Source organism: Petaurus breviceps, unplaced genomic scaffold (assembly GCF_028583685.1).
Source record: "Petaurus breviceps papuanus isolate PSGF00001 unplaced genomic scaffold, PetGlider_PUasm1.0 99, whole genome shotgun sequence".
NCBI lineage: Eukaryota > Metazoa > Chordata > Mammalia > Diprotodontia > Petauridae > Petaurus > Petaurus breviceps.
This window is the reverse complement of record NW_027187465.1, coordinates 25231173-25244500: the sequence shown is the minus strand read 5'-3', so window position 1 is coordinate 25244500 and position 13328 is coordinate 25231173. Positions and strand designations below refer to the sequence as shown.

At 47.5% G+C, this 13328-nt stretch overlaps 1 protein-coding gene across 6 annotated transcripts in view; it reads left to right on the top strand.

Annotated features, from left to right (window-relative positions):
* The window catches only part of PITPNM2 (phosphatidylinositol transfer protein membrane associated 2), a 212667-nt gene that overhangs the window by 166341 nt on the left and 32998 nt on the right, over positions 1-13328 (top strand). For all 6 annotated transcript variants that reach the window (XM_069081722.1, XM_069081724.1, XM_069081725.1 and 3 more), the window contains 4 exons: positions 3237-3332; positions 3636-3698; positions 3860-3933; positions 10424-10668. In XM_069081722.1, coding sequence (XP_068937823.1) covers positions 3237-3332; positions 3636-3698; positions 3860-3933; positions 10424-10668 — 478 coding nt within the window. The remainder of the gene's footprint in view (positions 1-3236; positions 3333-3635; positions 3699-3859; positions 3934-10423; positions 10669-13328) is intronic.

Here is a 13328-nt window from a genome sequence, read left to right as displayed (position 1 = left end):
AGGACATTGCCACAGGGCCCTAGGACCTCACCTGGCCAAGCCTGTCCTGGCCCTACCTACAGCTGGGCAGAGGGGGTTCACCAGGATGTCAGTCTCTCTGACTCCTGGGCTTTCTTCTTACCGAACCTATCTGGGCCTTTGGAGTTGTGGCCTTGGGGCTGGGTCAGGAACAGGAGGATGAAACTTAGAATCCGGGAATAGCAATTAAATTCAATGAAGCATTCACTATGGAGTGCTTAGGGGATACAGAGATGGCCTCTGCTGTCATGCAGCTTCCCCTCTAAGACAGGGTAACAAGATACGCACCCCTTAGTGTAAACTGCTGCTCAGTGCTGAGGCTGGATTTGAACTCAGGTCTTACCTGGTTCCAGGCCTGGCACTCTATCCACTGTGCTACGTAGCAGCCCATTATAAATGCTAGCTATCATTATTCAAGAATCTCTAGGAATTCCTTGATTCTAGTAATATTTAAAGTCATTTACTATCTGGTTCTGATCTTTCTAGCCTTATTAATAGTAATAATACACTGACATAGCATTTTAAGTGTTTGTTCTCTACAGATATCTCATTTGATCCTCATAACAATCCTGGGAGGTAGGCGATGTTATTATCCCCTGTAGAACAGTTGAGGAAACTGAGGTAGAGAGAGGTTTAGTGACTTGGTTAGGCAGGTCACAAAGCTAAGAAGTGTGTGAATCTGGATTCGAACTCAGGTCTTCCATTCTACACATTACACCACCTTAGCAAACCCTACAGTCCCACCAAACAGCCCATCTTGCCGTTCCCCACGAACAATGTTTTATCTCTTGGTTCTGTCTTTACAAGGACTGCACTTCATGCCTCCATTAGAGTGGGAGCTTCTTGAGGGCAGGGGCTGTCTCTTAACTCTTTTTGTATATCTATTGCACAGGCCTTCGTGCTTCATCAGTGTTTACTGCCTCACTAGAGTTTTCTCCACCAGCTCTCAGGATTTCTGGCTTCCTTCAGTCTCAGCTCAGTGAACTCCACTTTGTACACAAAGCCTTTCTTGAGCTCGTCTCGGCTGCTAGCGTCTTCTTGAATTACTTGGCACTTTTATACACACATATACCTGTGTATATAAAATATGCATGTGTGTACATATACACACATATATATGTATATATGTACATCCATATACCTGTGGGGAAGCATATATATATATATATATAATCTGCTTTTATAATTTCTCTAGAAATATTAAGAAATAATATTTCTCTCCAAAGCCCTTTACAGATTCCTGGGAAAAGCCTCTTGGAAAGATAGAGGGGATAGATCAGGAGCAAAAGGAAAGGGACCTTTCATCAGGTGAATGGATTAAGAATGATAACCAGAAACTATACTGCCTTTCCCACCCTGGTGTTGATCAGGGCATCCTTCACTTAAGGACAATCCTCTTTTTCTATCCCCAGAAAGTATTAATCTAGGGTCAGCCCCACTTCCATCTGAATTCAAACTGCCACCTGTTCAGTCTGAATTCAGACTATGTGGGAGGAACCCCCCAGATTCCTCTGAGACAGTGGGGGAGGAGGGAGACTGAGATGTGGCTGCTGATTGCTCATTTTGGGAAGTTTGGTTAACCCAGGCTCTATTTTTAGACCTTTTTACCTTGTTTGAGATTCTTGTACATGCCTCAAGGCAGTGAGTCATGTCAGAGGGTGCACGGGGGACTATGCTAGTTTGGACATTTCTTTTTCCAAAATAGAAATGGCTTGGAAATAAATAAAACTTTATGGCAGATTGGTGCCTAATCACAGAGTAGAGAATTAGAATAAATGGAACACAGTGGATAGAGAGCTCTGGGCCCTGAGTCAAGAAGACCTGAGTTCAAATCTGACCTCAGATACTTAATAGCTGTGTGACCCTGGGCAAGTCACTTAAATCTGTTTGCTTCAGTTTTCTCAACTGTAAAATGAGGATAATAATAACACCTACCTCCCAGGGCTGTTGTGAAGATCAAATTAGATAGTGATTGTAAAGCACTTAGAATAATGCCTGGCACATAGCTTTATTTAATATTATTATTACAGTGTTTTTGCAAACTTTATAACTATGAATAAATGCTATCATTCATATTTTTTTCTTATACACATTTGTATGTTAATGCTGTCTCCCCCTCAAGAATGTAAGTTCCTTGAGGGCAAGAACTGTTCCATTCTTTGTCTTTGGATCCTCACACTCTAGAGCACAGTGCCTGGCATATTGTATTTATTCAGTCCTTTTTTTTCCAATTATATCCGACTCTTTGTGATGCCATTGGGGATTTTCTTGGCAAAGATACTTGAGTGTTTTGTCATTTTTCTTCTCCAGCTCATTTTAAAGATGAGGAAACTGAGGCAAACAAAGATGAAGTGACTTACCCAGGGTCACCCAGCTAGTAAGTGTCTGAAGCTGAATTTGAACTCAGGAAAATGGGTCTTGCCGATCCCAAGCCCAGTGTTCTATCCACTATGGCACCACCTAGCTGTAGGCATTGCATAAACACTTGCTTATTAATTGATTGATCTGGTTGTTAATTATCTTACAAACATCTGCTTCTGTATGAGAGCATTGATTCACATTGTAGTAAAAGATCATTGGAGAGATAGTGGTAACGTGTGCGATGCAGGGAGTCATGGGACCTGGATTTGAATCCCGGCCTCTGGGCTTTGGACAAGGTATTCAGTAAAAGAGGGGTTTGAATATGGACAAGACGATCCTTGAGGTGCCTTGCAGCTCCAAATAGACACTCCATGAGCCTGCTATGGTGTTTGGCAGAGGGATCACTTTCTGAGCAGGGAAAGGATAGACTTGGATATGAAGGTGGCCTAAGAACAAAAGATAATTTCTAACAAACAAAAACAACAAAAACCCAGGACTCTTTCAAATCTACCTTAGCATCATTTTCTCATGGAGGACTGGAATAAGATTCAACAGTTACTAGTGTCTGGATGGAAGAAAAAACTCACCAATGACCAGGCAACAAGTTGTCATGGACAAGAATGAGATAATAATTGTAAAGCCCTTAGTGCATATAGTAGGTGCCATATAAATGTTTATCCCCTCCCTCCCCTGAGTCTATGATCACGTGCTGAGCTAAAAGCCTTTCTTTTGTTCTAAAGAAGAGTCCTCTGTACATGGACTGATGGTCACCTGGGTTCACATCCAGACCACCTCTGAACAAGTGGGACATAAATGCACCTGTCCCCTTCTCTCTCTCCCTCTTTTTTCCCCTCCAGAGGACCTGTCTGACAGTGAGGAGCCATTCCCCAAGGAAATCACCAAATGGAGCTCAGATGACCTTATGGACAAGATCGAAACCCCTGAATCAGATGGTAATGAGCAGATGTGCCCTCTGCCTTCAGCCTGGACAGTGAGGGGGAGATGGGTGGAAGCCAGGCCGGAATTCACATCTCTCTCTCTCTCTCTCTCTCTCTCTCTCTCTCTCTCTCTCTCTCTCTCTGTCTCTCTCTCTCTCTCTCTCTCTCTCTCTCTCTCTCTGTCTTTCTCTCCCTCTCTCTTTCTCTTTCTCTCTCCTCTCTCTCTCTCTCCTTTCTCCTGTCCCCCCCCATCTTTCTCTGTCTCTCTGTCTGTCTCCCTCACTCATTTCCTCCCTCTCTTCTCTGTTTCTGTTTCAGCTCCTGTGATCGCTGCTCCCCCATGGGCAGAGTTGCGTGAGGTCACAAGTCCGGCAGTCCTTGGTATGACTGGGCCATTAGTGGCTCTGCCATCCTGGGAACGAGGGTGGAGGGAGGGGCAGGAGGGGCAGGAGCTGTGGGACCCAGATCCCCACCCCAACACCCCCCCCCCCAGAGTCTTCCAGCATCCTCTGGTCACATCGGGGGCTGGTTTTGTGTTACAGACAATCTGTACACTGAGCCATCAGCCAATGAATACTCTGAAGCCGGCAACGTGGACCAAGTGAACATTGCCGAGGTGAGCCTCTGGATCCGGGGGTGGCGGGCCAAAAGCTGCTTCCACCTGGCCTTCCTCCCCAAGGGGATGAGCCACGGGACCTCAGAGGCCACCCTGCACCTGGACCACAAACCCCATTCCCTTCCCGAAGGCCCGTGGGGATGGGCAGTTATGGGCTCATGGCTAGAAGGGGCCCCAGTGCATATCCAGGTACAGATGAGGAAACCGGGGCCCAGAAGGCAGAGGAACTCAGCCAAACCACATAGGAAGTAAGTGACCAAGCAGCCACGACCATCCAAACCTGTATTTGCCCCAGGTCTTGTTTTTAGTGGGCTTCTTCCAAGACAGCTTGGCAGCTGTCCACACAGTGGATACAGGACCAGGTCTGGGGTCAGAGCGTCCCAAGCTCAAATCCAGCCTCAGATAACTTACCAAGCCATGTGACCCTGGGCAAATCACCTTGCCTCTGCCTTGGTTTCCTCATCTGTAAAATGGAGATAATCACAGAGTTGTGAGGACCCAGCGATATTGGAGGATCCCACAAGGCCAGGAGGATCCAGAATTTGTAATGCACTTTTCACAGTGTTGGGAATATAGTAGGTGCTTAATAAATGCTTGTTTGCTACCTTCTTGCTTTCCATGGATCCTAAATCTGCCTCTGCTGTTGCTACTGTAAGTTCTGCCCTCCAGGGCCAAACAGAATAAACTCATTCTTGCTTCCATGTAACAGCCCTTGACCCTTCCACAGGAGAGGGGGAGAAGGGAGCCAGCATTGATTGGGAGGGAGCCATTATGGATGCCCTTCCAGAACCTTGATGCCAGCCTTCTCTTTTCTCTAGTAAACATTCTCTGTTCCTTCAGCTGACCGTCCCAAGGGCTAGTGGCCAGGCCCCCTCACCACCTTAAAAGCACTTGAGCTACAGTGCCAGGGGCCTCACATCCCAGACCTACCTGGAGCCTCATTAGCCTGGAGTGGGACAGGAAGCCAGGAGACCTGCTTTGGCTTCTCACATCTCTGTCATTAACCATGCTGGCCCCCTTCAGCCCTCCAGGTCTTTGGATGATCTCCCAGGTCTTCCCAGCTTCTCTTAGGGAGGTGATGGGGAGGCCCTGCCCTCTTGGATTTCCAGAGCTCACTCTGGGCTTGTAGCCTCATCCCCTAGCATCCATTTTGAGGGAGTCTTGTCTGTTTGTCTTTGTTCATGGTCTGGGTGTGGACAGGTTATGTACCCAAGGTCCGATCTCTTTTTTGACTTGCAATAATCCCCAGACTCCCCACTCCCTTTGGCCCTCTGCTGACTTTGCAAAGGAAAATACATACACACATGTAATCTGTGAAAGCCGTGAATAGACTTTATTGGAAGTGTTTAACCCAGCATCCTAAGCAAGCAAGCCCCTTGACACAGCAAGGTCAAGAATACACCTTCATGTTGGCTTCTCTCTCACTGGGGTCTTGCCTCCCAGGTGGGGCCCTTCCTGGGTAAAACTGAGGCTTTGATTGGGGCAGAAAGAAGCCGTCTTTGCAAACTTGGCAGCCCCATAAGATGTGACACATGCCCCCCAGTGGACCAGCACAGGGCATTTGTCAAGAAATTATAGTATGAGAACCAGAGGCCAGGGATGTCTTTGCTAGTTTTTCTTAGGGTATGTGACTAACAGTGTCCTTGAAGGATTTCTGGCCTTCGAGTCAGGGGATCCAAGTTCAAATCCCTGCACTCCAACTTATTAGCTATGTGACCTGGGAGAAATCCTTCCCCCTCCTCAGGCCTCAGTTTTCTCATCTGTAAATTGAGGGGATTGGGCAAGATGATCTTCCAGGTTCCTTCTGTCTCTTCATCTACTATCTGAGAATCCTGTGATGTTGCTAGGCTTTCGTCTCCTCACCTGTGAAATAGGGGGCTTAGACTACATGTGTTGGGGGCTCTTAATCTGTTTTTGTCCCAGACCCCTTCTCTGAGCAGTGTTCCTAAATGCACAAAATAAGCTTTATCGTATTGCAGAGGAAACTGATTATCTTGAAATACCATAATCAAAATATGTTTTAAAATATATTCACAGGGGAGGAGAACAAGCATTTATTAAACACCGACTGTGTGGGGGGCATTGTGCTATACACTTTACAGATCCTCACAACAACCCTGGAAAGATGGGTACTATTATTATCCCCATTTTACAGATGAGGAATCTGAGGCAAACAAAGTCTAATGACTCACCCAGGGTCACACAGCTAGTACGTGTCCGGGGCTGGATGGGAACTCAGATCCCTTGTAGGGCTCCCTTCTTTCTCTTAATCTATGATCCTAGAATCTCCTGTGATATGATTCTATAATCCTTTGACATCTCTGGGCCTCAGTTTCCCCAACTGTAAAATGAAAGTGTCATTATACTTGATGATTTCCGAGACCCCTTTGAGCTCTAAAACCGATGTTCTGGTGATCCCTCTGTCCCACCCACCCCAGGCAAGGCACAGGTTTGCCACCCCATCTTGCAGAAAAGCAAGTTTCTAGGTAATAACTTGGGACTGATCTGGACGTATGACGTGACGGCACAGGTTGGTGGCTTGGTTGTCACCTGATTTCCAAGGTCTGTGCACTGTGGCATCTGCCAGTTTTCCATAACATTTCAGAATCCCTCTGTGTGCTTTAAGTAGCCGTGGGGATCTTCCGCTGAGTGCCCTGCCTGCCCCTCCATATTGCTTCTCATGCCCCTAGGGCTGGGTCATACAGGCTGTTGGTAGGCAGACTGTGCGCCTTCATAGATGGTAATGTTTCACTAGTTACCTGCCGGTCTTATGGCAAAACTAGTCATTCATTCATTTCAAGTCAGATGGAAGGCAAAGTGTTAAGACTGACTCTGGAGTAAGGAGACCTGGGTTCAAATCCTTCTCTGCTGCTTGTTACTGCTGTGACCATTTAACCTCTCTGAACCTCAGTTTCCTCATCTATGAAATGGAGTATTTCTACCTGATGGCTTCTTTAGGGCCTTCCAAGTCTAGATCGGTGATCCTGTTTCAATAACCATTTACTGCGTGCCTGCCGTATGCCATCATTGTCCTAGGTTCTGGGGATAAAAACAAAGAAAACAACCCTTGCCCTCAAGGTGCTTACATTCTGAAACTCAGTGGAGGTCGCCTATACAGAGCTAATTTGAAATATGGGCAAAGTAAACCTGGGTTTGCTTTGATTTGGGGCATCCTAGTTATTTATTTATGTAGAGTATTCATCTCCTAGCCCCAAATCTATGACCCCGTGGTCTCTGGCAAGGGCTCAGTATCCCACTCCAAGGCCTGCTCTAGTGGACCCCACTATCTCTGGGCTGATCTCTTGCTATTCACCCAGAAGGTGATCAATAAGTAGATGTTGAGAGTTGGACTGCACTAAACAGAATGGAGTCTTGAGGGGGACCCCTCACAGAGGCTCCCTGTCTCAGTCTATATTCTGTAAGCTAATATTCCTAAAATTCTCTGCCTTTACTCCTCTCCCCAAAACCTATTGCTCCTCTGCCTGCTCCTCAAGGCTCCTCTCTATCCAGGCTCACCCATCGTCAGTAGCCTGCACCCCTTTGTCCACTGTGCCCCTGGCTTCCTCCCCCTTCCCTTCAAACCTGTTCCCATCTTTGGAAGCCCAGCTCCTCTACACAGACTGTTTATTTTGGATATATTTATATGAGACTATATGTGATCTCCCCCAATAGAATGTAAGCTCCTTGGAGGCAGAAACTTTCTTTGTCTCTCTGTTCCCCAGGATTTGGTGCAAAGTAGGTGCTGACTCAATATTTACTGATTGATCAGTTGATTGGTATCAATTGAGTTGGCTCTGGCCTAGGCTAAAGACAGAGTGGGCCTATCCCTGGCCTCTCTCCTTTGCTCACAGGTTCATAGTATATAGAGCTTTGGGTAGCATCTATTGGAATGGTCAACAAAGTTTGTTCCTGACTCTCCCGCCCCTCCCTCCCTTTCCTCCCTCTCTCTCTCTCTCTCTTTTTCTCTCTCTCTCTCTCTCCCCCCCCTCCCATGTATGTATGTATATATGTATGTGTACATGTATACTCTGGACTACACTGGAGGCAGGGACCATTCCGTGGGCACCTGGTGTCATGGATGTCAAATAGGTTGTACTTGACTTTATAGATGGAATCTCAGGGGCCTTCTCCAGTGCAGCCTCTAACCAACATGAATTAAGAGCCTCCTGAGTGCTAGGCTGTATGCTGGGGATTTATGTAAGAAGGAGGAAGTCCCTGCCCTCGGGGAGCTTGCAGTCTGATGGGAGGCTGGGCTATGGAGCTGAGTCCAGCAGAGGGCAGGTGCCCTGGGGTTGGTCTCCTGTGAAGGAGGGCATTGGGAGGAGTTTGGTCCTCCGGGGTCCAGGCCTCCAGTCATAGGGGAGCAGAGGCTGAGGGAGGGAGGTGGTGTCAGTCAAGGCTCAGTGGGCAGCCTGTTGGTGAGTGTCGAAGTGAGGAGCTTGTCGCGAGAAGGCCATCCTGTTCAGTGGAGCTGGTGCAGAGCCCAGCTCCAGAGTCTCACAGAGGAGGATGCTGAGGCCAAAACCACTTTCTCGAGGCCAGTGTGAGGACACATTAATTCGGCAATAGCGCTGAACTGAAATCAGATCTGGACTTGACACCACCACTGACGCTGGCGGGCTGAGTCACTGAACTTTCTTGAGCCTTAGTCTTTTTACCTGTAAAATGGACATAATGATAGCTGGAGTGGCAGCCTCCCTGTTCTGCCTCTGCAGCCCCAGGGCCCAGCATGGTGCCTGCCACGCCGTCAGAGCCTTAATAAGCCCCCATGATACTGAATTGAATTGTTGGAAGGCTCCAGTGAGATAATGTATGTGAAGCAATTTGGAAATCTTTGAGTGCTCTCTGAGTAAATGTCAGCTGGTGTTATTATTAGAGGGATGTTTATCCTGGAAGAGAGAAGGCTTGGGGCGGAGGTGAGCAAGCTGGCATCTAGGATCCCAAGGGCTGGCATGTCCAGTGGAAAAGGGGCTTGCCTTGTTCTCCTCGTCCCCAGAGGTCAGAGTCAGGAACCACTGGTGGGGCTGGGGCTGGGCATTGGAGGGAGTTCAAATCTAGATGTCCTAAGGGTGAGAGGCATCAAAAACTTGGATGGGCCAGAGACCACTTCCCTCTGTGGATGTCACTGAGCCCAGGGCGACTGTCACAGGGACCTGTTGGATGAGGCAACCTCGGGGGTCCCTTCCTTCTCTGAGATTCAGGGATGCTGGCTCAGCCTATCCCACTCACTCTAGGGAATCCTTTGGGATCTAGGATTTCATTCACTAAGATTTCCTCCCCTGCCCCTGTAGAAAGGAAGATCCTGAAGAGGGAAGAAACAAAAGCAGAACATGAAATGGAAAGGCCACTACAGTCGGGAAAACCTGGGTTCAAATCCCTCCTCAGATACAGTACTACTAGCTTTGTGACCCTGGTCAAGTCACTAGCCTAAGTATACTCTCTGGACCTCAGCTTCCCTGTCTGTAAAATGAGGGATATTGGACTCAATGGCCTTCAGAGTCCCTTCTAGCTAAATCTGTCACTAGCAGCATAAAGTACTTTCCATCTGTTCCTTATATATCTTACATGGGCATAGTTACTTACATGTTGCCTCCCCTATTAAAATGGAAGCCCCTTGAGGGCAAGAAGTGGTAAGTACTTTGTAAGTGTACTATGAGCAGAAAGGGGTTCTGCCCAGGATCCTCCGTTCTTCCCTGGGTTCTGAAGACATGAAGTCAGCTCCTGCATTCTTTGTATAGGATTCCCCCTGCTCAGATCTGGAGTCTTGCTTCAGCACCTCAAAAGTCATTCTCTTTCCATCTTTCTGCCCCAGGAAGGTCACTTAGTGGGCCTCCATTTTCTTCTCTATAAAATGCTTCAGGTATGGGGAGCCCATGGCCTTGAGGCCACACATGGCCCTCTAGGTCTTCAAGTGTGACCCTTTGACTGAATCAAAACTATGGCCTCAAGGCCACACGTGGCCCTCTAGGTCCTCAAGTATGGCCCTTTGACTGAAGTTTGGATTCTTTGATGAAAGGGCCACACTTGAGGACCTGGTGGGGGATCCCATGTGGCCTCAAGGCCGCAGATTCTGTGTCCCTGTAGGTGATCAGCAAGGGTCCCTTCTGTGAGTGAATCAGTTTAATCTAATAAGCATTTCTCCATCACCTCTGATATGCCAGGCATGATGGTAGGCTCCTGGGGATACAGAAACAGAAGTGTAGGCCCTACTCTCAAGGAATATACTTTCTACTCAGGGAATGAAATATATTTGCAGCTAAGTTATCACAGGATATAGACAGTGGCTGTAAGGATGGTAGCAGCTTCTTAGCTCTGACAATTTTCAGTTTCACTAACAATGCATATGATTCTCGTGTCTGCTATTAATCCATGAAGCCCCAGAAGTCAGGAGAGTTTGAACCTTAATGCCTCCCTTCAGTGCCTCGCTAGCTTACAGACTGACCTTTGCCTGTGCAATGACAGAATTTGTCACCTTCCCTCCCTGTCCTAGGATGAGGCCGGCCCTCCGCTGGCGCAGCCTTCTAAGATCCACGTCTTGCTGCTGGTGCTACATGGTGGGAACATCCTAGACACTGGGGCTGGTGACCAGAGCTCGAAACAGGGTGATGTCAACACTATCGCCACAGCATTCGACACAGTCATGCGCGTGCACTACCCCACTGCCCTTGGCCGTATCACCATCAAGCTGGTCCCTTGCCCACCTATCTGCTCTGAAGCCTTTTCCCTCGTCTCCAAGTGAGTGGCAACCCAAGCGCTTTTCTCAGAGCACAATCTGAGCTGTTTTGTTGGTGGGTCGTTTCAGTCACGGACATCTGACTTTCCTTGACCCCATATGAGTTTTTTTTGGGCAAATATACCAGAGTGGTTTTCCATTTCCTTCTCCAGTTCATTTTACAGATGAGGAAACTGAGGCAAACAAGATTAAGTGACTTGCCCAGGGTCACACAGCTAGTAAATGTCTAAAGTCACATTTGAACTCATATCTTCCTGACTCCAGGCCTGGCACTCTCTCCAGTGTGCCACCTACCTGCCCTAGAATCTGAATCAGGGAAGGCCATAGGCCTTTCTGGCATTCCCACAAGGAAAAGCCTCTCCTGGGTTCTGAGAAGGCACGAGAGTTGGGTCTGTACAGAATTTCATAGCTTAGGGTCTTGTTTGTCCTGTGTAAGGCTGATTTCCTAATCAGCATCTCAGCCAGGGATAATGAAGATGATGGAGGTGGTGGGCTGAGTGGGTAAAAGCCCTGTGCTTAGTGGACTGACCCTGGAGTCACCAGAATGCCATTTTAATCTGAATCCTAAGCCACTTACTACTCACGTGACTTCAGCCCAACCATTTCATCTCTCTGGTCCTCAGTTTCCTCTCCTGTAAAGTGAGGGGCTCACAGATTTAGACCTGGAAGGGACATTAGTGTCTTGCACCCCTTCATTTAATGGATGAGGAACTGAAGCATGGAGAGGTCATCTCAGCTCTCCCATTGAATTATTTGCAGAGACAGGCTGGGCCATCCCCCTTAATGAACTAGTTGGCCTGTGTACTTCCAGAGCATGGAAGGGCTTGGCTATCTCCCTGGGAATGGGCCCTACCGGCCCTTATGCTGTGGGTCAGATTAGAGCAGTGTCCCCGAAAGCCTTGAATGAGCCAGGAATCTTTTAGGAAAATCCTGCTGTCCCAGAGGAAAGCATTCTAGGCCTGGTCCTATTAGAAGTCTGTGCTGGGGGTGGGAGGCAGGATAATTGGGGAATGGCCTTCATCTGCTTAGAACCATCAAACCTCAGAGGCAACTTTGTCCAACCCCTGCCTAAAAGCAGGCAGTCTCTTGGCCTTCTCTCTGACTCCTCGAACACCTCTACTTACAAACAGACTTCTAGTCCTAGGGCAAGGATGGAAGACAGTGGGACAGTGGAAAACCTTATTTAGAATCAAAGGACCCAGGGGCGACTAAATTGCACAGTGAATAGAGCACTGGCCCTGGAGTCAGGAGGATCTGAGTTCAAACCCGGCCTCAGACACTTGATCACACTTACTAGATGTGTGATTTTGGGCAAGTCACTTAACCCCAATTGCCCTCAAAAAAAAAAAAGCAAAAAAAAATAGAATCAAAGGACCTGGGTTCAAAATACTATGTTCCTTACTATCTGCATGACCTTGGGCAAGTCATTTCTCTATGACACTTAATTTTCTTATCTGTAAAGGAAAACAAAACTCCAGGGGTGGAGGGATTAAACTATGTGGTATCTGAGGTTCCTTCCAGCTCTCAGTCTTTTGACGCTACCTCCCAAGGCATCACATTCAATGCTGGGCAACTTCTTGGAAAGCATAGATATACCCCTGACCCCCTTTTTTTTTTCATTTCTCTCTCCTGCACTCTGGATTAAAATCTTTCAGAAAGGTTTTCTTTGACCTAAAAGAGAAGTTGGGAGGGGCGGCTGGGTGGTGCAGTGAATAGAACACCATGCCTGGAGTCAGGAGGACCTGAGTTCAAAACCGACCTCAGACACTTAACACAAAACTAGCTGTGTGACCTTGGGCAAGTCACTTAACCCCAATTACCCTGCCTTCCCCTCTCCAAAAAGCACCAAAAAAAAAGAGAGAGAGAGAAGTTGGGTCCCAGTGGGAGCTGAGATTCACTTGGGTAAAATCTCCATCCAGTCCTTGATAGACAAATATCCTCAAATCCTGAAAAATGACCATCTACAGGAATAGCATAGACATTGGTCAAGCCATTTCTCAGCCTGGTAGGGGGCCGGGAAGGCTTCCTGTTGGCTGGCAAATTTGGTGGCCTATGGATGGTTTGGTCCTGCCAGTGTCTTAAGGATTCAGGCTACAGGAACCAATCCCAGGTCCTTTGGAATCATGTGAGAAAAGTGACTGAGCTCTCCAAACCCTTTGGTCCAGGGATCCCATTACATCCCAGAGAGGGTGAAGACAAAAAGTGAAGGCTCCTCTCAACCAGAATATTCATAGGAGTACTTTTTATGGTAGTAAAGAATTGAGAGCAAAGAGCGTACTCAGAGATTGGTGAATGTCATCAAGGAATGTGACAGAATGTTGCTATAAGAAATTACGAATAAGAGGGATTTGGAGAAAATTGGGAAAATTCCTCTCAACTCATCAGAGCAACATAGATGGCCAGAAGTGTGAGGGCTACAGTGACTGCTACAAAGGTCAGTACAAGGAAGCTTGAACTCTGAGCAGTTGGAAAGGCAGTGATGGTTCCAGCGACCAGATAATGAAACGTACCTCATACCTCTTAGCCAAGAAGTGGGAGACCACCGGGGTGGAGTGTGCAATACACTGTCACACGCAGTCATAATGGCAGGTGCTTAATTAGGCCTCATTTATTGATTTGTCCGTATATATTTCCTTAATTATTCTTGGTTACAAGGGAGGTT